At 36.3% G+C, this 23,504-nt stretch overlaps 1 protein-coding gene and 1 long non-coding RNA gene across 23 annotated transcripts in view; both read right to left on the bottom strand.

The window, feature by feature from the left end:
- sema3fb (sema domain, immunoglobulin domain (Ig), short basic domain, secreted, (semaphorin) 3Fb) overlaps window positions 1-16,441 on the bottom strand; it is a 125,456-nt gene extending 109,015 nt beyond the window's left edge. For both annotated transcript variants that reach the window (XM_087274018.1, XM_087274017.1), the window contains exons 1-2: window positions 16,094-16,441; window positions 10,456-10,599 (exon numbers count right to left, since the gene is read on the bottom strand). In XM_087274018.1, the coding sequence (XP_087130144.1) occupies window positions 10,456-10,567 (112 nt within the window). In that variant the 5' untranslated portion in view covers window positions 10,568-10,599; window positions 16,094-16,441. The remainder of the gene's footprint in view (window positions 1-10,455; window positions 10,600-16,093) is intronic.
- Window positions 16,442-17,228: 787 nt separating this feature from the next.
- The window catches only part of LOC141376652 (uncharacterized), a 149,553-nt gene continuing 143,277 nt past the window's right edge, over window positions 17,229-23,504 (bottom strand). For 11 of the 21 annotated variants that reach the window (XR_015502829.1, XR_015502830.1, XR_015502827.1 and 8 more), the window contains one exon: window positions 19,896-20,857. This is a non-coding gene — a long non-coding RNA (uncharacterized LOC141376652). Of the gene's footprint in view, window positions 17,571-17,681; window positions 17,893-19,895; window positions 20,858-21,494; window positions 21,643-23,504 lie in introns of those variants that run through there. The other 10 variants (XR_015502814.1, XR_015502813.1, XR_015502820.1 and 7 more) reach the window with 4 other exon arrangements.

A 23,504-nucleotide genomic window follows, 5' to 3' on the forward strand; every position in this document is an offset into this window, starting at 1 on the left:
GACTCCATATGGAGCCATCAGTCAGTGTGTTTGTAACATACACTTCATCTTCAGCAGGTGTCCACATAAACATCGATCTCCAGCATCTGCACACACACACCAGCAGTAAACCCCAGCACACAAAACTGAGAAATATGGACCACCCATGTGACCTCTGATATGCAGATGCACATTTACAAGTCCAATGTTGGAGAAATGGGAATTTAGGAAACGGATCCATCCAAGCATCCAGTGCTAATAAACAGGAAGCTCTCACAGTAATAGTTCATTGACCGTGTTCTTCTGCGTTTCCCACACATGCTTTAGATTACCCTCATCCTCACACACTTGTTCAATTTGTACCAAGTTGTTGGAGCAATCGAGTTCAGAATTAAAATATCTATATTTTTATAACCTTCTCATCAGTGCGGCGCGGTGGAGCAGTTGCTAGTGATGTCACTTTACAGCAAGAAGGTCGCTGGTTCGAGTCTCAGCTGGGTCAGTTGGTATATCTGTGTGGAGTTTGCATGTTCTCCCCATGTTGGTGTGGGTTTCCTCTGGGTTCTCATTCCCCCACAAGTCCAAAGATATGTACTATAGGTGAATTGAATAAGTTAAGTTGGCTGTAGTGTATGTGTGTGAATGAGTGTGTATGGGTGTTTCCCAGTGATGGGTTGCAGCAGAAAGGGCATTCCCTGTGTAAAACATATGCTGGTAAAGTTTGCAGTTCATTTCACTGTGGCAACCCTCCATATATAAAGGGACAAAGATGAAAAGAAAATGATTCAATGAATAATCTTTCTCATCTCATGTGAATGCAAAGATTCTCAAGCTAAAAGAACACGGAGACAAAGATACTTCCAAATAGCCAAGCCATATTTACAATTTTTAAATGAATAAAAATTCACCCAAAAAAAAACTATACAAAAGCAAACCAGATTACAAATATATGCTAAGCTAAAAGATAAAATATATTTAATACATTCTTTATTATTATTATTATTATTATTATTATTATTATTATTATTATTATTATTATTATATTATTATTCTATAAATTAAAATAAAAAAAAATTTACATTACACTTGATCATTGGAAGTTTATTCCACTGCGGCAACCCCTGATAAATAAAAGGGACTAAGCCAAAGGAAAATAAAAATTATTGATAACTCCCATTATTGCTACAACAGATTAGCAGTAATTTAAAATATTTTTTATTATTATTATACTGTCTTACTTCATTAAACTAAATCAACAAGTACAACTACAACACTTAAACCAATTTAATTTAATTAGATATTATGAAATCACAAATAAATAACATACAATGTACAACATATAGTACACCATTTCTTCAGCATTACAGTATTGACAATAAACTAAGTGTGTTTAATAAAAAAAATAAATGTGTTATTGCCGTTATTTATTTATAATTTTTTTTTTTCAATTGCCACAGAGGAATGAAATTCCAACTATTCCAGCATATGTTTTACGCAGCAGATGCCCTTCCAGCCATAACCCAGTACTGGGAATATTAGAGTCAATTTAACAGTTATTTTAATAGTATTTTATTACTAATTTTCATGCCTGTGTGTGAGCGATTCATTTTTATGTCTGGCCTCACCAGCCTCTCCCTGTGTCCACACACACTGCTGCTGAACTGGCTGACCTGCAGCGTGTGTGAAAGATCGTGTTAATCCGCTGACCTCAGTCGGAGCTTCACAGAGAGGCTTTCCAAGTCCTGATCAGATGCAAACGGCTGCGTACGATGCAGCTGCACAGATTACAGCTGAAGAAGCAGAAGACCTCATCATATCACTGCAGATTATTTTAACACGCCAGCCTGTGGAGTCATATACGGTGATAAGATGGCTGAATGTGGGTCAATGGTGTCCACCAAGATTGCCGGTCAAATTTCTGTGTTTTAAAAGTTCGGTCAGAAGAGTTGGTGAAGTAAGAAGATCAAATATTTTGTGTTTTAATCAGCAGAAGAATCTAAATTTAAATAGGTTTAGGTTTGTGTTAAATAAATCAATCATCATCAACAACAAAATAAAAATTAAATTAAATTATTATTATTATTATTATTATTATTATTATTATTATTATTATTATTGCAATAACACCACAGAAATATTATTTAATACAAATTCAAACATTATTTTTATTATTATTCTCAATTTTATTATTGCTTTTATTTGTGTTTTGTTTTTTGCATTATCATCATCATCATCATCATCATCATCATCATCATTATTATTATTATTATTATTATTATTATTATTAATAATATCCCATTATTATTATTATTATTATTGTTATTATTATTATTATTATTATTAATAATAATAATAATAATAATAATAATAATAATAATAATAATAATAATAATAATAATAATAATAATAATAATGGATATTAACAATAATAATAATAATAATAATAATAATAATAATAATAATAATAATAATAATAATAATAATAATAATAATAATATCATCCCTTTTATTATTTTATTATTGTTTGTTATTATTATTATTATTATTATTATTATTATTATATAATAACAATAAAATCAATAAATAAAATTAATTAAGTTAAATGAAAATGGATAATAAAAAGATGCTATCTAAAGTTTTTTTTTATTCAACATTTTAAAATTATATTTTTAATTGGCATTTATTTAATGTATTATTTTCAATACTTCATGAAACTATATCATTTGCATCATTTTTGACTGATGCAAGTAAATTCATAAAAAAATACACTCTGCAAATCCTTTGTTTAATTTAGTAAATTGTTTTTCAAATTCTATTTATTCTTTGCTTTTTCCACTGGAAGGAAGAAAACAAGGAAATTATTAAATAAACGCTAGTATTGTGTATGCATGTATATACACTCACAGACATAGAGTATATACATGCACAGATTGCACACACATACATATGTACAAAATACAAAAAATGAACACACATTCTAGAAAACTCAGCCACGAATAAGTGGATTAACAACATGGTATCAAAGTTGCTTATTTTCAAATCACACAGCCATAGTTTTAAAGCACAATCAGTTTCCCACCAAATAACATTGATTAGATAAACTTGAAGTGCTCTCATTGTCACCCGACTCTGGAGCCCTTTGTGTGACTGGAGGGTCTCTTCCTGTTTAGGGGCCAGCGAGGCCACCCTACTTATCTTTACCCGCAGCAGCTATTTTAATACAGGACTATGACCCATCCCGTTTGGTGCACTGAGGGCAGAAACACCCTCACGGGGTTAACAATCTCACAGTCTCCAATGCCAAAGACCCTCCAAGAGAACTGGAGCCTCCAATGTCGCAACAGAGTGTTTTCCTGAAATCCGAAGAGCCTCTGTGGAAATGGCTTAAATGGATAGGGAGAGGGGAAAAAAACCTGGAGAATAAGAAAGAGAGACTCTTCCAAATGGCTCTTTTCCCCTTATCATCCATCTGTCTATTCATGCTTATCAGATGTGCTCTCGAGATCCTTATGTGGTCGCAATGCCAGGTCTGAATGATCATTAGCCTCTCAAACACAATACGTCCAGTGTTCCCCCTATAAAAGCGGATACTTAAAGGCTTGGAGAACAAATCACTCTCGACTAACTTCATTTCAAATGACCTGATTTTACATGACAGAGCAGAATGGTTTAGTCCGAGATTGGATGATATCAGAGCGTTTTCCTGGACCTCTCGAATGAAAATCAATATCAAATGAGGCAGCTCCAGAAAAGAAGTCCCATCCTTCACTTAAAAAGAGCCGGTTGGATTTCTGATTTTAAAAAGGAGGAGAGAATATGTGCATTGGCTAGAAAAACACCTGAAAACTTTTTTTGCATTGGGGCGCATGTAGAATTATGGCTCCATTCCCACTAGCTCATGTCCCGTCCATAAGCAGTTCTGTTTTCACCATTTAGGTGCCATTCTCCTGGCTGGAAGTCACATTAAATGACCTGAGAACATTAATTATAGTGTATTATGGCTGTATTTGTTATTGCTGTATTGGGCGTAATAGTCAATGAGACGTTTAATGTTTAACGCCACTTTGGCCAAAACCGACACCTCAAAATCCGCTGTGGTTATTTTAAGAAATTAAAAGCGATATTTGTGGGATATTTGAATGCCACATGTTTGGCATAAAGAGGTTAACCACATTAGTAAAAACAAACTGAGACTGGTATGAGGCTCCCCTTTTTGATTGGTTTCCAAGGTTTGATTCTGATGAATGAAATGCAGGTCTTGTAAAGGGATTAGGCAAGGGATGTCCAAACTCGGTCCTGGAGGGCCAGTGTCCTGTACTACGACCCAATACTTCTACTATGTCCTAAAAGTATACATTTCTTTTTGTAAAGGAAAAGTGTATACTTTTGAGTGTGTAACAGAAGAGTATGCAAGCTTTGGGACATACTACTTCTCGTTAACAGATTGCTATGTTGCTTAGTTAGTCATCTCAACACATCCTCCACATTTCTTTTATATTTAAATTACCCAAGTTACCTTATTGGAGAAGCAGCAGCAGGATAATTTGCCTTTCGCAAGTCTTTCACGCAGAGACATCTCCTCAAGTCATTAGATAATTATGCATTCAGAAGATAATGTCCAAACGTATCTTGATATAAAGTTCACATTGTGGTTGCAGATGAAATATAACATGGAAACGTTGTGTAAATACGTTTCAGTCGGCTATATATTTAACAGTCATTCAAACAACTTTACCGAAGACTCTCTACTTGACGGTCGGTCTCACGTGTCCACCATGTTTGTAGTTTGTTTACATTTTTCACCCACATTTGTAGTTCTAATCCATTTCACATCCAACAAACAATGCATTGTGGGCAATATTAGCATTTAGAGTAGATGCTTCTACATTTCGTATTTTTACCGGAAATAGTAAACCAGCCGGAAACCTTTGCCATACTGTTTTCAACATACTATGCAATGGGACATTCTACTATTTTCGAATACTATTTAGGATGGATAGTACGCGAATTGGGACGCAGCACTGAAGAGTTTGGCTTCAACCCTAATCAAGCACACCTGAACCCGCTAATCAAACTTTTACTAGATATACTAGAAACTTTCCGGCAGGCGTGTTGAAGCTAAACTCAGCAGGACATAAGCCCTCTTAGGCTGCATTTACACTGCACTCTTCAAGTGACCCAATTCCGATTTTTTATTCTCCCATGTGGCACAGATCGGATATAGCCCATGTACGTGTAAGCAGGAACATATCACATAGATTCCGATTTATTCAAATCAGATTCAGGCCTTGTTCATTTGTGGAAATTTATCCGATACGATCGGTGTTCTCGTGTCTGCAGTCCAATTTTCACCTGTCAATGCGAGTCGCGCGTCATTAAAAACTGTAGCGAGTGATGTCAAGTCTGACACTTTCATTTCAGAACAGACTTCAGCAGAGTCGCAAACCTTAAATCTCATACACGAGGACTTAAACACCTTTTATACTGTCATATAGCACAGGTATTTAGACTGTTAACAAGAGCGCAATGACCGCCATGTAACTAATATTAACTAATATAAAACTAGTGCATTCATGACATGCATAAATCAGGCCATGGACATTACATTAAGATGCCTAAAGGTTTTAAAAAAGCCTATATATATCAAAAGAAGATGGACAAATTAGAACCCTTTTGTCATAAATTATAGTTAAACAGCTTGTCAAAAGCTGCGAACATTACATACAGGAATAGAGAAATGAGCACTCTTTAATTATCAGCTGTTAGTCAGCACCAGCTCTTTTTTTACTGGTCATTGTGCCTTTGCCATGTGCTGTGTAAATGCAGACAATCTGATAAGAGTCACTTTTAGAAGATGATGTAAGCAGGTCAATCAAAAAAAATAAATAAATAAATTTCGGATACGGTCACAAAATGTGAATTGACCATCAAGATCTGCAGTGTAAATGCAGCCTTAGAGTTCAGAAATCCCTGGATTAGGCTATAGTTATGAGCCTTTCTAAACTGAGTACAGTGTGTGACAAAAAAAACTTCTCTGCTCAAAGGATCATGGCCTGAATTGTCCATTGGTTGTATTTTTGAAATCTTTAATTCCAAACAGCCCTCCAAAGTGATCAGGTTTGAGCACTTCAGTTTAAAACCATATTGTTAAGTTCAATATGGTGTCCATGATTTTTTCACTCTGAAGTACCCTTCGAAGGGTGATACAGTATATCCCTTTTGGAACGCACTTATTGCGCAAGAGTTTGAGCCTGAATGTGCCTCAGGTAAATCCACCAAAAATTCCCACCAATGGCAATTACTAGATTTAGAGATTGGTTAGATTTAAAGCTAACCACACATACAAACTTAATCCACTCCACCCAAAACTCTCATCACTGTTAGACAGCTTTGACCCAAGATTCTGAATGATCTTTGAGGAGGTTGCTCTACACCAGGGGTCACCAATCTCGTTCCTGGAGGTCCGGTGCCCTGCAGGTTTTAGCTCCAACTTGCCTCAACACACCTGCCTGGGTGTTTCAAGTATACCTTGTTAGACCTTGATTAGCTTGTTCAGGTGTGTTTGATTAGTATTGGTACTAAAATCTGCAAGACACCGGACCTCCAGGAATAAGTTTGGTGATCCCTGCTCTACACGAATGGTCCAACCACCACCAACTCACACCAGCTTAATAGTCTCTAGTAGTCTTGAACCCCTTGATTAGTTGGATCAGCTGTGTTCGATTAGAAATGGAGCAAAACTGTGCAGAGCTGCGGCTCTCCAGGAATTGGGTTTGGGACCTATGCTCTACAGCAAACTCACATAATTTGGCAAAGAGCCACCACAAACTGATTAGTCATTATTTCTACACAAATTCAATTTGGATACAAGGATGGTGTTATTTGTTAATTACTATCATTAATAATTCAACAAAATATAGACATGCCCTGAACAAAATAACAAACCTAATCCATCCACAACTCAAGTATGCATCCCCGAACAGACTTCATTTCTCAAAGCAAAAACTTTGTTCTGCAGGAATATCAATCTTCTCTTGTTTCAATCCCTTCCCTTGTTCGGCTGAAAAAAGCTGCATATTTCACGTGCATGTCATTAAAAGCTTTGAAGTCAACTTTGAGCTCAGGTATTGCATCACAACACTGAGGAAGTTCAAAGGTGCCGCCTATAAATTCTCCTCCAAGAGCAAGAACTTCATGTTTCAGGTACGTCATCCTTTTACACTTACGCAGAGCCACATTAGCTTACTCTAATCAGTCCTGGATACTTTTAGAAAAGAGGCAGCACTGACATCAGATCACACAAAGTTAAGCCAGCACTAGTCTAAACACCCAGTGGGGTGTGTGTCCGAATATCTGAAGGGGGTCAAAAACCCCCTGGAGAGAAGCTGGCGACATGGACTCCTATGGCTCTAAATCAATTGTGCATGCTGGGTTACCTTTCAACAGTGGTGACAAGATGTGAATTAAATCACACGTTCAAACAGCATTGATTTACATTAAATGAGCCTTGATTGTGAGTCGATAAGCCCCTATTGCCTAAAGACTTATGCATTAGACTGAAAGAGGTGTCTGAGCTCAGTCAATGGTTTGATTGATCATCCCTGAATCAGTGTCATTCCATTTACCGTGACAATCCATTTCTACACCAGACCAAACAGGATTGGATTTCGCCTACCACTGATATGGAAAAGGTACCACATCTGCCATTGGTTTAAAAAGCCTCAACGCTGGCATCACAGGAGATATTCCTGCAGGGGAAACAGCCTTGATGAAGTTCGACACAAGAGGGAAGGAAGTTGCAAAGCTCAAAGACCAATTAAGATGTTTTTGATTTACTCTCCAAGTGGGGTGAAACCACTTTACTAGAAAAGGGGGTCGAATCTCCTGACCTCTAAAGAAGTGGGTTGACGGATCAAATCGATTTAAGGCACCACAGAAAGTCCCAGAGTACTCAAATGCACTCACTATGGCTTGATATACTTCTCTCACAGAGTTCCTAAGAATAATAGCACTGTAAAGCAGAAAACCTGATAACTTATCTAAAAGCAGTTGACATATTGACATAGCTAACTTAAACAGAGATGGGTTGGGTATTTGATCTTTAAAGGAATATGCAGGGAAAGTTAAGAAATGCTTCAATGATCATAAAATACACGGGGTAACACTTTATTTTGATGATCCATTTGGATTATGTGTAGACTGTTTAATATCTGTTGATACTGCTCCTTCAACAGACATTCAACTGACCATAACAAACTTAGCAAGTACATGTCAACTTACACTAACCCTAACCCCAACCTTACAGTCTACTTATTATCTAATAGAATTAGTTGCAATGTAACCTAAATTCAACAAACAGACCATCAAAATAAAGTGTGCCCATGCACACAGACTGAGCTCCAATGAGATGGGAGGTTTATAAGTCTAAAAATGGGTGTGGGTTTGACAATAATTAGCACATTCCTGTGTGTGCTGTGAGGCGTTATGGGCTGAAAACAGTAGGCCTGCAGTTTGGGGTGGACAGCAGGTGCTGTCTTATGATGAGGTTTGCAGTCGCTCTCCAAAACCAATTAAAAGCGCTAAATGCGAGTTTGGCTTGAGAGCTCTGTGAGTGCAGAATCCAAATACTGCTGTGCCCAACTAGACAAGGCATGCAAGTAAGCAACAAATCAGCTTTTTCTTAAGGGAACCAACAATAATAGAAAATTTACAACCCTTTCGACCACATTAGATCCCATTGGTAGAAATGTGTACAACGTAGAGTGTAAAGTGGCAGGATATTATCAAAGCACAGCTTCATAGGTAAACTCCCGAGAGAGCAATATTTGAAATCCTTCAGAAATGGCTGGATCTACAAACATGTTCAGTGGAGTGTTAAATCCATCTTGATTAAAGCAGAAAAAAGCCTTGAATAATGAACTGTGCCGGGCAGCTTTTGTAATTAAGTCCACCAGCGCATTCTGATCTGGGAAGCAGAGAGTTTGGCAAACAGGGGAATTGCATGGTCCTTTCTCTCAAACGGCTAATCGCAGGACGGATCTCCAGCAGTGCAGACCTGAGGCATATTGATGTGCATGGCTGATCTAAACCATTAAGATGCTTTTACCCCCACCTCCAGAATGAACCTGTTCATTGAACTCTTAAACCTAAAGCTTATTTAATATTTTCTGCAGTACGACAGGTTCAGCAGGAACCATTTATCACAATATACAGTTGAAGTCACAATTATTAGAGCCCTATGAATTTTTTATTTTTTTTTTAAATATTTCCCAAATGACGTTTACCAGAGCAAGGGAATGTTTGATCATATTGATCATATGATGCTTGATTATATTTTTCTTCTGGAGAAAGTCTTATTTGTTTTATTTTGGCTAGTATAAAAGCAGTTTTTAATTTTTAAAAACCCATTTTAAGGTCAAAATGATTAGCCCCTTTAAGCTATATATATATATATTTTGAAAGCCTACAGAACAAAACCCTCGTTAACAATAACTTGCCTAATAACCTTAACCTGCCTAGTTATCCTAATTAATTTAACTTTTAGCTGAATAGAAGTTTCTTAAAAAATATCTAGTAAAATATTATGTACTGTCATCATGGCAAAGATAAACTAAATCAGTTATTAGAAATGAGTTATTAAAACTATTTTGTTTAGAAATGTGTTGAAAAATAAATCTCTCCGTTAAACAGAAACTGGGGAAAAAATAAACAAGGGGCTAATAATTCAGGGGGGCTAATGATCCTGACTTCAACTGTAAGAGTCCATATTTTGGTTGAAAAATGTTTTAAATGCTTTTAAAAAGAGAAAACTCCAAAGCCCAATTTCAGCAGTGAAATCAAAAATAGTCTCTACAATTCTCATCCGTGAACGTTTAATTCCATCATTTTATAAAAGTTTGCCTTGTTTGTTCTTCCGAACGCAGCTCAGGCCCTGTGCTAAAACAGTTAGATCATCTGCCATCATTTCATCACTAACATCTCACATCTCCTGTTTAGCATCTGCTATTGATTATTTCAGAAATGTGCCTAAAAACATACTACCGAAAATAATTGAGACGGCATGTTCAGCTTTCTGTAAAATTCTCGGACCTGTGTTGAAGTTTCGCAATGTTTGTTTTTTTCAGCCCTTGTTGTGTTTTTAATTACTCTGACACCAAATGAAAGTAGGCGCAGCTGGATGAGAAAAATCTAAGACGTTCTACGGGAAAGATATTAGTGCCGCAATGATGGGTTTCGCTCATTCGGCGTGTGGTTAGACTAGAGAATTTGTCTACTCTGTGAATTTCCCGCCGAATCAGAAACATTTATCAACTCATCAAATTCAGTCATGAAAACCAGAAGGTAAGCATGTGAGAAAAGCATATTCCAGAACATTCACAGGGTTCTTCCAAACCACAGGCCACACAAACAGAGCCGCAATCCTTGAAAGGAACGCAAGAGCAAACCAAGAGAAACCAGAACTGAATGCTCTCTTACCTTTGAAGGACAAGAAGACCCGCGGGGCATTTTGAGGTTCATTGCCCAAGACCAACGTTAGGACAGACAGAACCAGGAGAACCTGGACTGGCCATAGACTGTCCAAGAGCATGGTGCATGCAGTGAAGACAGGTGCAGAGGTCACTGAGAAAAAAAAGAAAAGTACAATATTTTAAAGAACTGTATGAATACAGAATGTTATTTTGTGGGGCAATAATTTGTCTCTATTCACAGGTCTGCAGACGTCACTAGCTCCACTTGAGTGCATTGTGTCTGACATTGCATCGCTGAGTGATGCAGTCTCAGCTTGCATCATAAAGGCTGCATCCAGATACTATTGAGTCTGCATTGGTTTTGAGCTAACCGCTAAACAAATGACAGTTCTTTGTAATATTAACCAAAGTTAAGTTTTTATTAAGATTACAAAAATACCAGGGAACATGATTATATCACTTGTGATGGGTTACAAAAAAAAAAACTATGTTTTTGTTACTATTTTTAACAAAATCACTATTCATAAAAATTCACAAAAAAATTAAAATAAATTTAAAAAATTCACAAAAACTTATTTTCTATACCGTTTCATGACGGAATAGGGCGATTAATCCAAGTCAACATTCAGAACCTATAATCGATAACATTTTTCCAGGTAAATTTTTTTTTATTAATTTCCCCACCGCATGTTGAGTCATGACTCTGTTAAGACTCCGCTCTGTTAAGGCTTATTTATATTTCTGCATCGAACACACGTGTTGTTCGGCACAGCCTTGATGTGATTGCATACCCGCAAACCTCTCAAAAAATGTAACTACACGTTCCATGTTTGCCTTGAGATACTTTCTATTACAATAAAATTATTATTCACAATAAAATATTTGTTTACAGAAGATGCAAGAAATGCAGTTTAAAATATTATTTACAGGATATACAAGAGTTATTTTATTAAAGAAAGATAATGAGTATTTTCTACTTTTGAAAAACATTGCGATATTTATTTATTTTCCCTTTTTATAAGAAAAAAGTGACTTGGTTTCTGGAAATGTGTGTTTTTATTTCAGTTGTTCAGCGTTGATGTTCAATATATAATCATATTAGATAGTCAATAATAATTAAGCCTAATTGAGGTTTTTCCGACAGATATTGCATTTTGATTTCTGATTTGATTTTGTAGTTAAGCTTCAGGTTGGTAATCTGTAAGCCATGGCAATAATTCTGCGACAGCTCTTAAAAATGACCAGTTTTTGTTTGGTGCCTGTGACTTTGAAAAAAAAAAATTCCCATATTACTGATGTCCTGTTTTTCTTTGATATTAATTTGTTGTCTGAAGCAGCAGACGCTATTATCCTAAAAACGCATTTGCTATGGGTGGGGGAAATTAAATGATACATATATATTTCAGATCACAGCCTCTTGAGATTAGCTAATCGCAATGGTTCAAATAGTGTGCAGCCCTAGTCAATAGTGTGTTTCCTTCAAATATTTTAAAATCAAGTAATGCACCCCTCCTTCAAAAACATCTCACATGTAATATGTGAGCATATTTACTGTCAAAACCAGTCAGTGAACTATAATGACAAATAAAGAAATAAAATAAGCAAATAAAATAACCATTCATTAATTGTAATTTGAGTTAAAATGTTCAATTAAACGAGATTTTGATTTCAGCCCAAATCGCCCAGCCCTACACGAGAAGATGCAAAAGACATACAATGTAAAAGCATTGGTTTAACCATTGTCTCAAAACTTTTACAGTTTTACACTTAGACCTATTGAGTTGACATTTAAAACTGGGTCTACGTTATAGCCAATAAATATTTAGCATTTTTTCATATTTTACATAAGTTTTGAACATATTTAGGATAGGGTCTCAACAGATTTGTTCAACATTTACAGCATGTTGATCGTTTCATCTGTTATGCACTTATAAAAACATGAATGCTACTAAATCATCATGCCATCTAAGATCAAGAAGGATGTCACCTTTTTGCCATGACATCCAACCCCACTTCAAGACAAAACATTTTTGCATGCCATACTACAGCACAAAATCCTGTGATTAAATATTCATCAAGACCTCACAAGAGCGCTAAATGTGCTGTAACTGTTCAAATTAAGTGACGATCATGCTTCACAGCACAAACATGCCTCCTTTATATGCAAATTAGCTTCATTATAGTTTGTGCCTTATTCACAAAACTAACCACAGCTTGCTTCGAGCATGTGGTAAACCTTTTAAAGTGGTTTTTAAGTGATGTGCAGCTTCTATCACAGTAGTAATTCCTCAACAATTGAAGACCTAAATTATTAGCCAATCTGTAAATTTTGTTTTCTTTTTTAAATATTTCCCAAATTATGCTCAACAGAGCAAGAAATGTCTCAAAGAAATTCCTATAATATTTTTTCTTCTGGATAAAGTATTATTTGATTTATTTCAGCAAGAATAGAAGCGGTTTTAAATTTTTAAAACCATTTTAAGTTTAATATTATTAGCCCCCTTAAGCAATATTTTTTCGATTGTCTACAGAACAAACCCTTATTATAAAATGGCATGCCTAACTACCCTAACTCACCTAATTAACCAAGTTAAGCCTTTAAATGTCACTTTAAGCTGAATAATAGTACTAGTATAAAAAATATCTAATATAATGCTAAAGTACGGTCATTCAGGAGGGCTAATAACACTGACTTCAACTGTACTTGCATTCTCTTAATGTCTCATTTAGTTCACCCATATGTATCCCAGATACTCCAAAGTTCCATATGCTTTACCTCCGGGCTGATTGCTTTAATAAAAGAAGCTAAGAGCCCCTCCATAGTAAACATTCACCAAAAAATAAGGGTTTGGTTACATTTGTTTGAAGCATACAGCACAGGGATATGCCCCATGGGAGTATGCTGACAAACCCCACTGTTGCCACATAGTCCATCTCTTTCAGATAGACAGGAACAAGGCTGCCACCCATAGAGGGACTGCACTCATGTTCAGCGGTGGCGTGACACACAACCTTCAAAACTTCTGTGTGGATTAATATCAGATTCAGCGATTCGGTTCCCAAAAGCCACATAGTATTTACATTGATCATAGCTGCATGCATTATACTTTCTTTCCTTTTTAAGAAAAAGAAGAAGCCAATATTTGAAAAAATTGTAAATCAGTAGAAGCGGAAGATGATCAGTCCAAAAAAGCGCTGCCTGGCCGCAGAGCGTTTATGAGTGGAAGCAGCTGTTTAAACCTCAGCTATTTGCAGGCAATTTGTTAACTGTCCGGCTGTTTATCTAAATTCTCTGCCTCTTTACCTCACACAAGCCAGTGAAATTAAACAACAATTACATGAACACAAGTGCACACAGACGCTGTTGGAGGCGAGCAGTTATGAATGCAGTCTCACAAATAGACTGAAAGAACGGATCAATGCATGACCACCAGAATTGATGACTTTTAGCACATTTTTTTCAGGAACAGTCAAAATATTTTGTGAGAATTGTGGGAAAGCAAGAAACATTCACAGGGTTGCGTTTAAATCTCATTCTTTCAGTTGCACTTTGATTTATTATGACTTGATGGCTCTAGTAACTCTTTTGTTTTTGAGGAAAAGGCTCAACTATGACATGTTATGAATATTAACTGCAATTTAATCAATCTTAAAGAGATAGTTCACAAATTTGATCATCATATACTCACCCTTTACTTGTTCCAAACATGTTTGACCTATGTTTAACATAAAAGATAATATATTGAAAAAAAATCTGGAAACTAACCATTGACTTCAATAGAATTCGTTTTTCCTATGGAAGTCAATGGTTACAGGTTTTCAGCTTTCTTCAAATTATCTCCTTCAGTATTCATCAGAAGAAAGATATATAAAGTTTTAGAACCATTCCAATGTGAGAAATTGGGCAACTGTCCCAAAATGATATGTCAAACAATAAAAAAAAAAAAAACTTCACACTTTGATAACATTAACAAAATGGTCTCTTCAGCTACTCTTTTCTAAAGAGAGATTTGGCTTGTACTGTAAATTCATCCTTCCCGGTACACATCATTCACAAAATGTCAACAATCATAAGGTCTCATGACTGATCAACAGGTTGACTGGTCTCACTTACAGTATTTTCATGCAAATCTTGTTTTCTACATGTTCTTGCCTCATTTGCCACTGCGGAATTTCAATGTACAGCCCACATCTGCATTTATTGTGTTTGTTTATGTTGTTGTGTTTGTTTTGTGAAGACATGCACTGAGCCCCTGGAGACGTTGCATTTTGTTTCTTTTTCCTGTCACCCAGCAGACAAATGAAAATAAACTACTTTGACTCGGTCTTAACAGCCTATTGTACTGTTATATACACACAGGAGCTCTCGGATAACTCAGCATATGGGTAATTTGTGTTAGAAAAACACTGAGGAACAGCGAGAAAGTTGAGAGAAATAAAAGACTATGCAAAGAATTTAGTGTGCAAGAATTTTGTGGATAATGTAACGTAGGCAGCTACACTATATTTGTACTTGATTTGTCAACAATTAACTAACTTGAAAACAAAATGGACATAAAATGGTGATAAAGAGGATAAACTAAAAAAAAAAAAGTCTGCAAAACTTGTGTTAAATTTAAACTAACAAATTAAAATGTAGGAACATTCAATCTAATTTATTTGTTTAAATTAAGCCCAAATAAAGCATTTAGTAAATTCAAGGAATTAACTTTGAATTTTTTTTTCAGTGAATGGTCACCAGTCAAAATACACTTTTATTCATAAATGCAATACTTCAACAAGATGGATAGTAAAATGTACTCGCTATTTTCTTTGCCTCAAGTTATTATAAGCCTTTGCATTTCTTTCTTCTGTTGAACAGAAAAGATGATATTTTGAAAAAAGAAGCTGAATATCTGCAACCATTGACTTGCATAGTAAGGAAAACAAATATGGAAGTCAATAAATGATTTCCAAATGTTTCAGAATATCTACTTTTGCATTCAGCAGAATAAATAGATTCATAAAAGGTTTTAAATAAGCAAAGGGGTGAAGTAAATGATGACAATTTCCATTCTTAGGTGAACTATCCATTTAATGAGTTGGTCACACTTTACAATAAGTCTCATTAGTTAATGTTAAGTAATGCACTTACTAACATGAACAAACACTGAACAATAAATTTACTACAGTATTTATTAATGTTAAAAAACGTTAGTTAATGAAAATACAGTAGTTCATTATTAGTTCATGTTAACTCATGGTGCATTAACTAATGTTAACAAGCATGGACTTGAATGTTAATAATGCATTAGTAAATATTCAAATATGATTAACAAATGTTGTACAAGTGTTGTTCATGATTAGTTCATGTTAGTAAATGCATTAACTAATGAACCTTATAGTAAAGTGTTACCAATGAGTTAAATGATAACATGCAGCCACATCCAGAAATTCACTAAATGACTTTTTTATTCATTAACAGGGAGTACATATTTATGCCAACACAATGTCAAATCGTGAAACAATCATTAAACGATATAACTTTCTAAGAGGCTGAAGTCAATTAAGTTATAAGAGATGAAAAGTTGCATTTAGAAATCAAACTCAATTTGGCTCCTAAAAAACACAAGTGTTAATACAGAGGTGATACATTTAATGTTTACCTGCTCGCTCCAAAACAGTCCAAAAAGAACCTTGAGCCTGAACTCACTGAGTGAATCCAGTAAACGTCTGTTTTTTGTAAATGTTTGTCTTTTTATGTCCCAGGTCCTGCAGGTATAGTGAAGTACAGTCCTTATCTCTCTGAACACCTGAGCGCGGTGCTCTTCTTTACTGTAGTGTTCATTTGGTAGAGTTGGTTTAAAATCCCGTTTGGTCTCAAACTAAAAAGCGTTAAAGAAACGTAAAAACCACCTGACAAGTCCGTGAGCGGCTTGAGCGCTGTGAATGTCCGTCTGAATAGCTCCAAACACGAGCGTGCCTCTGCCTGCACTCATTCGCTCGCCTCAAATGCTGGCCAAACAGCTTGGCAGGTGGATGCAATGCTGCTCATTTGCATATGGCGCGCCCACTGGGCGGAGATTTCACCTAGGAGCACCGCCCCCTGCGCGCTGCTCGATGAGTGTCTTCCACGCGCTGGACTGTAAAGCGCTCCGCGGGTGATTATGAATGCCATTACATTCATCTTTCATTAGGCGGAGTAAACTCCTGAGTTTTAAAATAACTTGCATAAAATGAATTACTGAGTATACTAGGTATTGTGTAATTACTTGGGTTATGACGTACATTTAATATCTTTGACATCTTTTGTACCAGTATGATCGTCCTCCAAAGAACTCTCTGCTTAAAATGTAATTTTGGATGATATATATATATATATATATATATATATATATATATATATATATATATATATATATATATATATATATATATATATATATATATATATAAATAAGGTAAAAAAAATTAACCTTTTGAAATTTATTAGGCAAATAACAAACTGGTCAACACATTCTACTTTCCTCAGTCAGAATTTGAGATGTCGAATTTGGTGTGGTGTGCACTCAAGAACGAGAAGTCACGGGTTGCCAAATTCGGCATCCCAAATTCTCTGCGGATGGCCAACACAGGATTCCGCTTGGTCTTAAAACCTTTATCAATGAGTTATTTTCAGAATTTATAATGGATTAGCAATCAAAATAGGACAAATGAGCAAATCCATCTGGACCTTTATCTACAACTCATGACCTAAAAGACACTCATATTAAAGTCTATAAGTGAACACAGTGGAAGTTTCCCATGGCTGAACTATTTTATTTGTTTACATGTTAAAGGTCAGAACATTGCGCAAGACGTACAGTAACAAGTTTTCAACGTTCACTTGAGGAACTGCAAACAAAAATACCTTTACTCTGACAGTAAGTCTAAAAGCTTCGAACATCAGTTCTGTTTGAACCTGGAATCATCACATCCAGTTCTGCTGCTTCTTTCATTCAATCAGCTCTTCACTTCAACAATCTTATTAATAAGCCATTCACTGTGATTACAGTTAGAGAGCCTCAGGTCTAATTTATCCACGACCGTTTGCACACCACATACAAACACGCACATACAGTTTTCAAGTCCCTTCAGCTCAGCCTGTAAGCAGAAACACATTCTTCTATTAGGGAGTCAATGCTTTTGCGTGTTAATACATGACACAGGCTTTTAGATTAAAGGCATACCGAAGCTTAAAGGTTGAACAACTACCTGCACAAGATTTAGAGAGTATATCTGCATGTAACTGGTCTTCTTCTTTCCAGAGAGACAGGAATGAGGTGCTGCGCTCTTTGATGTAGGAACAGTAGTTGAAGCACATTCATCTAATGCAAATGATCCACAGTGTCTCCTTCAGTACAGGTGAGAGGAACATGGGGACGCACAGCATGCATGTGATTCTAAGCGGAATGCTTGGGAAAACCTAATGAAGAAAACCAGATGGGTTTTGTAGCAGACAAAGCAGAGTAATATAACATGCTTTTAATAATGCAGCGTTGGCAAATTTAGACACATACATGCATGTTTGTTTTTGTGAATTGTGGGGACATTCCAATTGTTTTTATACTGTACAAACTGTATTTTGTATTACCATAACCCCACCCTAGCCATAGGAAACTGTGTATGGTTTTACTTTCTGAAAAATAAAACCTCAATCTGTGTGATTTATAAGCTTTTTGAGAAAAGAGGACATCAGCAATGTCATATTTCACCACCTTCTTGTAATATCTGTCATACCTATGTCATTTTACAGATTCTTGTCCTGATATGTTAGACACACACACACACACACACACACACACACACACACACACACACACACACACACACACACACACACACACACACACAAAATTATTTACTGTCAACATTATTTTTTAAGAGGTGTTATCATTTTTTACAAAAAGGCTAATAATTTTGACTTCAACTGTTTGAATATAAACTACCTGACAAGTCTTGTCATCAATCCCAGTTGTAAGAGCATCAAATAATAACTCGACTTCTAGTTGATCATTTGGAAAAGTGGCAGAAGGTGGATTTTTCAGATGAATCATCTGTTTGAACTGCATCCCAATCATCAAAAACACTGCAGAAGACCTACTGGAACACGCATAGACCTAAGATTTACATAGATATCAGTCGAGTTGGGTAAAGGAAAAGTCATGGTTTGGGGTTACATTCAGTATGGGGGCATGCAAGAGATCTGCAGAGTGGATGGTAACATCAACAGCCTGAGGTATCAAGACATTTGTGCTGCCCATTACATTACAAACCCCAAGAGGGGCAAATTCATCAGCAGGATAGCGCTCCTTCTTACACTCCAGCCTCCACATCAAAGTTCTAGAGGCCTTTACCTTTTATTTAAGCCATGTCTGATACCAAATGATCAACTAGAAGTCAAGTTATTATTATTTTTTCTTGCTAAAAGTTGCATAGGCAACAAGACTTTTGTCAGGTAGTGTAATCCCACAGATAAGTTATGAAGAATTTCTACTATTATATTTATTTTGTAACTATTATTTTATGGTTATCAATGCAGAAAAGTATTTTTTGTCACTTCAGTCCAATTATAGTAAATGCATCCTCTATTAAATAGTAAATAAATCTATAAATAGCACTGAATGGAGATATTTTACTAACCCTTTTAAGCCCTTTTAATAATCATCAATTTAAGTAAAATTATCAACATAGGCACATTCGGAAAATGTAGCCCTATGTACATTTCTGAAGAGTGCAATTTATGTAGCCAAAAGTATGTATGGCTGCATTTAATTTTTGAAACAAACGCTACTGGCCGTATGCCGTCATTCCTTTTTCGCCCTTAGCAGCTGACCGCTTACCTCCATATGGACGGCTTACCTGCTGTAACCAATTTGTCCCGTTAGCTTGCCATGTACGTAAGTAGATTTGAGACGCAGAGAGGAGTTGACTATGACGACGGAGTTCAAGTCCGGTGAAGAACGATTCCAGAAAGCAGGTAAGACAAAAACAGAAGTGAAAAAATAAATCAGTAAATACCAGGGTGAGAATGTGGTAAAATCTGAAAACATCAGACAAGGGCTTTTATTTTTCTGGATTGCTTTTGAAAAGTGTTGCTTGAGTTTAGGGAAGTGGATGGGCGGGTCAGTCAATGAAATTGGTTGGGTTTAGGGAAGCAGGAGGTTGGGTCAGTCGATCGGTCAGTCAGTCAAACAGTCTGTCAACAGTGGTCCCTGGTGGGTGAACACGAGAACAGCAGGCGCGATGGCAATCATGAAAGAATTTTGATAAAGCATAGACAGCGGCCTTGGGTTTGCGAAAACAAAAACTGAAAAAAAAAAAGTACCTTCTGGGATGTATTTCGCGATCTACAGAAATGTATATAGAGGTACGTCTTCAAAATGAATCTGGGTTGAAAATTATGCAAACTCAGAAATCATTGATTATTTAGATTTTTTTAATATGCTTCTTAAATTTTTGTTTAATATACATTCAATATGTCTCACGGTTGAAAAATTGATGTTTAATCAGCAAATTTCCCATTTACAGGCAAGTTTTAAAACTACCAACTACACTAAAGTTTCCTTCATGGTCAGCAGAATCTATAGGATGTTCAGAAAGGAAGAAAAAAACTGGGCCATCAGCATGACTGAAGTGTCCTGTCAGTTTACAGAGCCCTATACATCTTTGTCTCTGACATCATGAAGTTATTTGAAAACCTTCAACTCAAAACGACTAATGAAAACCCAAGTCACTATTGTCCCCCCCTCAAAAAAAAAAAAATTTGAAAAAGCTAATTTCAGGCTTCGCATTGCTGCACCTCGTCGGCCCACATTCTTTATTAGCCTCCCATTTAATCTACGTTCTCTGCAAAATTGTCACAATGCAGCCTGCCGGTGAGATTGGGGAAGAGGCTGAATGGACAGAAGCGGAGAATGAAGGCGAATCTGTCCCTTTCAGCGGCGTCAAACCATTCGACCTGCAATAAAACTGTTTTCAAAGCCGACTTGGCAGAGGTCAAATGGAAGATGTCTGCAAATGAAAGCAGACCGACTTTGTCTCCCTCCGGGCGAACTCTTGACAACTTGGACAACTTCTCTTTTCAGCGAGGGCTTCTGGAGGAGGCAGGTCTACACAACTGTCCAGGAGCCCTTCACCCTGTCCTTTATGTGCAAATAAAAGGCATTTCAGATGTCAAGACTGTATGTGGAGTCTGATTGAGCCTGTGAACTTGTTTCCACCACGCCATTGTCTTTTATCCGGTTTGCTGTATTGACATCGAATCTCCCCTCTAGGGCTCGACCTGCAGAAATATCGTCGGAGAGCGTTTCATGACTGTCGAAATAATAGGCCTGCGTTCCTGTGGTGCGCTCAAGCCCCAAGGCTCCAGGTGTTGTTGTATCTATGAACTGTGGATGATAATGACACTTTAGTCACAAGAGCTCACGCTGTGATTACCTCAGGGGTTAATAACCTGACACCTTCACCCACAGCGGAGGTGGGGAGACAACATACAGCTCTTATGTGCAGGAGAGCCACTAAAAAACTTTGGTTTTAAAATATTGCTCGTCAATAACTTGTGTTTCATGGGTGTATTTACATTTACAGTACACTGAACTGAACTAAACTGAACTGTGAAAACTGAAGTTAAGCAGTTTTAATTTACTAGAACTTCACCTTTAGGTTGCTTTGACAGAATCTACATTGTAAAAGTGCTATAGAAATAAAGATGAATTTAACAGTATTTATATTCATTTATGCTTTTCCATTGACTTATTATTGATTTATTATGGGAGTAATCTTTTACACTGTCAGAAATATAAAATCTGTCAATGTGGCCTTACATTTTCAAAAGGTAGCCTACACTTTTGTACCTAATAAGTCCAGATTAGTACCTTAAATGTTGATAATAATACCTAAAACGTACAAAACAAATACATCGTCCCATAACTTAAAGGTGCAAAAGCAACACAAGCTCGTTGTGAAAACGTATCCCTGTATATATTTCTAGAGAGCGTCAATTATGTAGCCAGAGCTTTGTATGGCTTCGGATGCATGTGGATGGTTTTTCTGCTGTTACCCAGTTTGCTCAGTGGCGTGCCACGTACGTTAGCGGACTTGAGATGCAGAGAGGAGATAATCGCGATGAAGGTGTTTGAGTCCAGTGAAGAACAGTTCCAGAAAGCAGGTAAAACTAAAATAAGGGCAAAACATAAATTAATAAATGAATAAAGTAAATAACAGGGTGAGAAAGTTTTAAGATCTAAAAACATGGCAAAAATAAAGCAGCCACAAGGGCTTTTCTTTTTCTGGATTGCTTTTGAAAACACTCTGTTAGGTTTAGGGAAGGGGGTTGGTTGGGTTATTGGTCGGTTATTCAGTCACTTGACAGTGGCCTAGGATTTGCGCGAGAAGAGCAGGCGCAAATGGCACTCCCGAAAATACACAGCACCTTCTGGTGGGTTCGTGGAAACAAAAACTGCAAAAAAAGGGACATATTTCACACTGTCCAGGAATGTATCCAGGGGTTTGTATCAATAATGAGCCTGGATTGTGCAAAAGTCTACCCTAAATGTGCATAATTGTACCTTTAAAGTATCAATATGCACCTGTAAGTTACAAAAGTGTACCTTTTAAAAAGGTAGTGCCTCAATGACAGGTTTTGTACCTTTAATTCTGAAAGTGTACAGTGAAAATTTAGTTGAATATGAAGTAGTCTGAAATAATGTATTGTCTCGGTTGGTCATGTAAATGAAAGTACACAAAAACAGTACACTTTTTTATATTGTGCATATTTTTTTCAAGTTATATTTAAAATATACAATATTCTGTTTTAAACTACTTAAAAGTTTCACTTAAACTGCAGAGTTTCAAATTAGGAGTTTTACTTATCTTTTGTTTTATTCAGTTATTAATTTTTGGCTTAGTTCCTTTATTAATCTGGGGTCACCACAGTGGAATGAAAAGCCAACTTATCCAGCATATTTTTTACGCAGTGGATGCCCTTCTAGCTGCAACCCATCACTGGGAAACATCCATAAACACTCATTCACACACATACACTATGGACAAGTTAGCCTACCAAATTCACCTATAGCACATGTGTTTGGACTGTGGGGGAAACCAGAGCACCCGGAGGAAACCCACGCGAACACAGGGAGAACATGCAAACTCCACACAGAAATGCCAACTGACCCTGCCGAGGCTCGAACCAGCACCCTTCTTTCTTTGCTACCCACTGCACCACCATGACACCCACATTTATTTTAAATTTACTATATAAAAAAGGCCCACTTTTATTGACATTCATGTAGGTTGGTTATGCACTGTAAATCAAATACTGGTTTCCAAAATTCTTCAAAATATCTTCCTATTTGTTCCTGTTTTGTTGAACAGATACAGAACAACAATGGAATAATATGTCTTAGCTGACCTGTGATTGAATCCCTGAGAACAAAATAAATGTTTACGAACAATTAAACATGACATATTAATAAAGTACTGAATTTTGTTTGACATCAGATCATACACTAATGGTTCCTATACGTCCATTTACTGATTATGATGCTTTTGCATTGCTTCAGGAGACTTGTATGGGCCACTTTTATGTCCAAACTCCTCACCCGGACACTTTTTCACAGCAGGAACCGTTTTGTAGTTCCTATAAAATGATTTTTGTTTTTAGACATGGCCACATTATAGAAAACAGGAACATTTTTAGTTACAGGAACACCTTTTGAAACTAAATTTACTCCTACATGTGAAATACATCCCATTGAATTACACTGGCACTGTATTTGAAGTTGTTACAAAACACACATACACATTGAGCAAATGTAATCCAATTTACTGTACAGTATCTTTCACATTTGTATTCGCCATTTTGAGCTTAATACAAACATTATTAAAAAAATTACATATCTTTTGCAGCAAACAGCTTCATTTTCTCATCTCACTCTGAAGATGTCCTCCAGTGATCTGAACAAACAGACAAAAGATCTCTATTCCTGTCCAGCTTCATCCAACCTTGTGTACCCTCACAAAAATACTGTAAAA

The sequence above is a fragment of the Danio rerio genome, chromosome 11 (genome assembly GCF_052040795.2).
Source record: "Danio rerio strain M-AB ecotype USA chromosome 11, GRCz13ab, whole genome shotgun sequence".
NCBI lineage: Eukaryota > Metazoa > Chordata > Actinopteri > Cypriniformes > Danionidae > Danio > Danio rerio.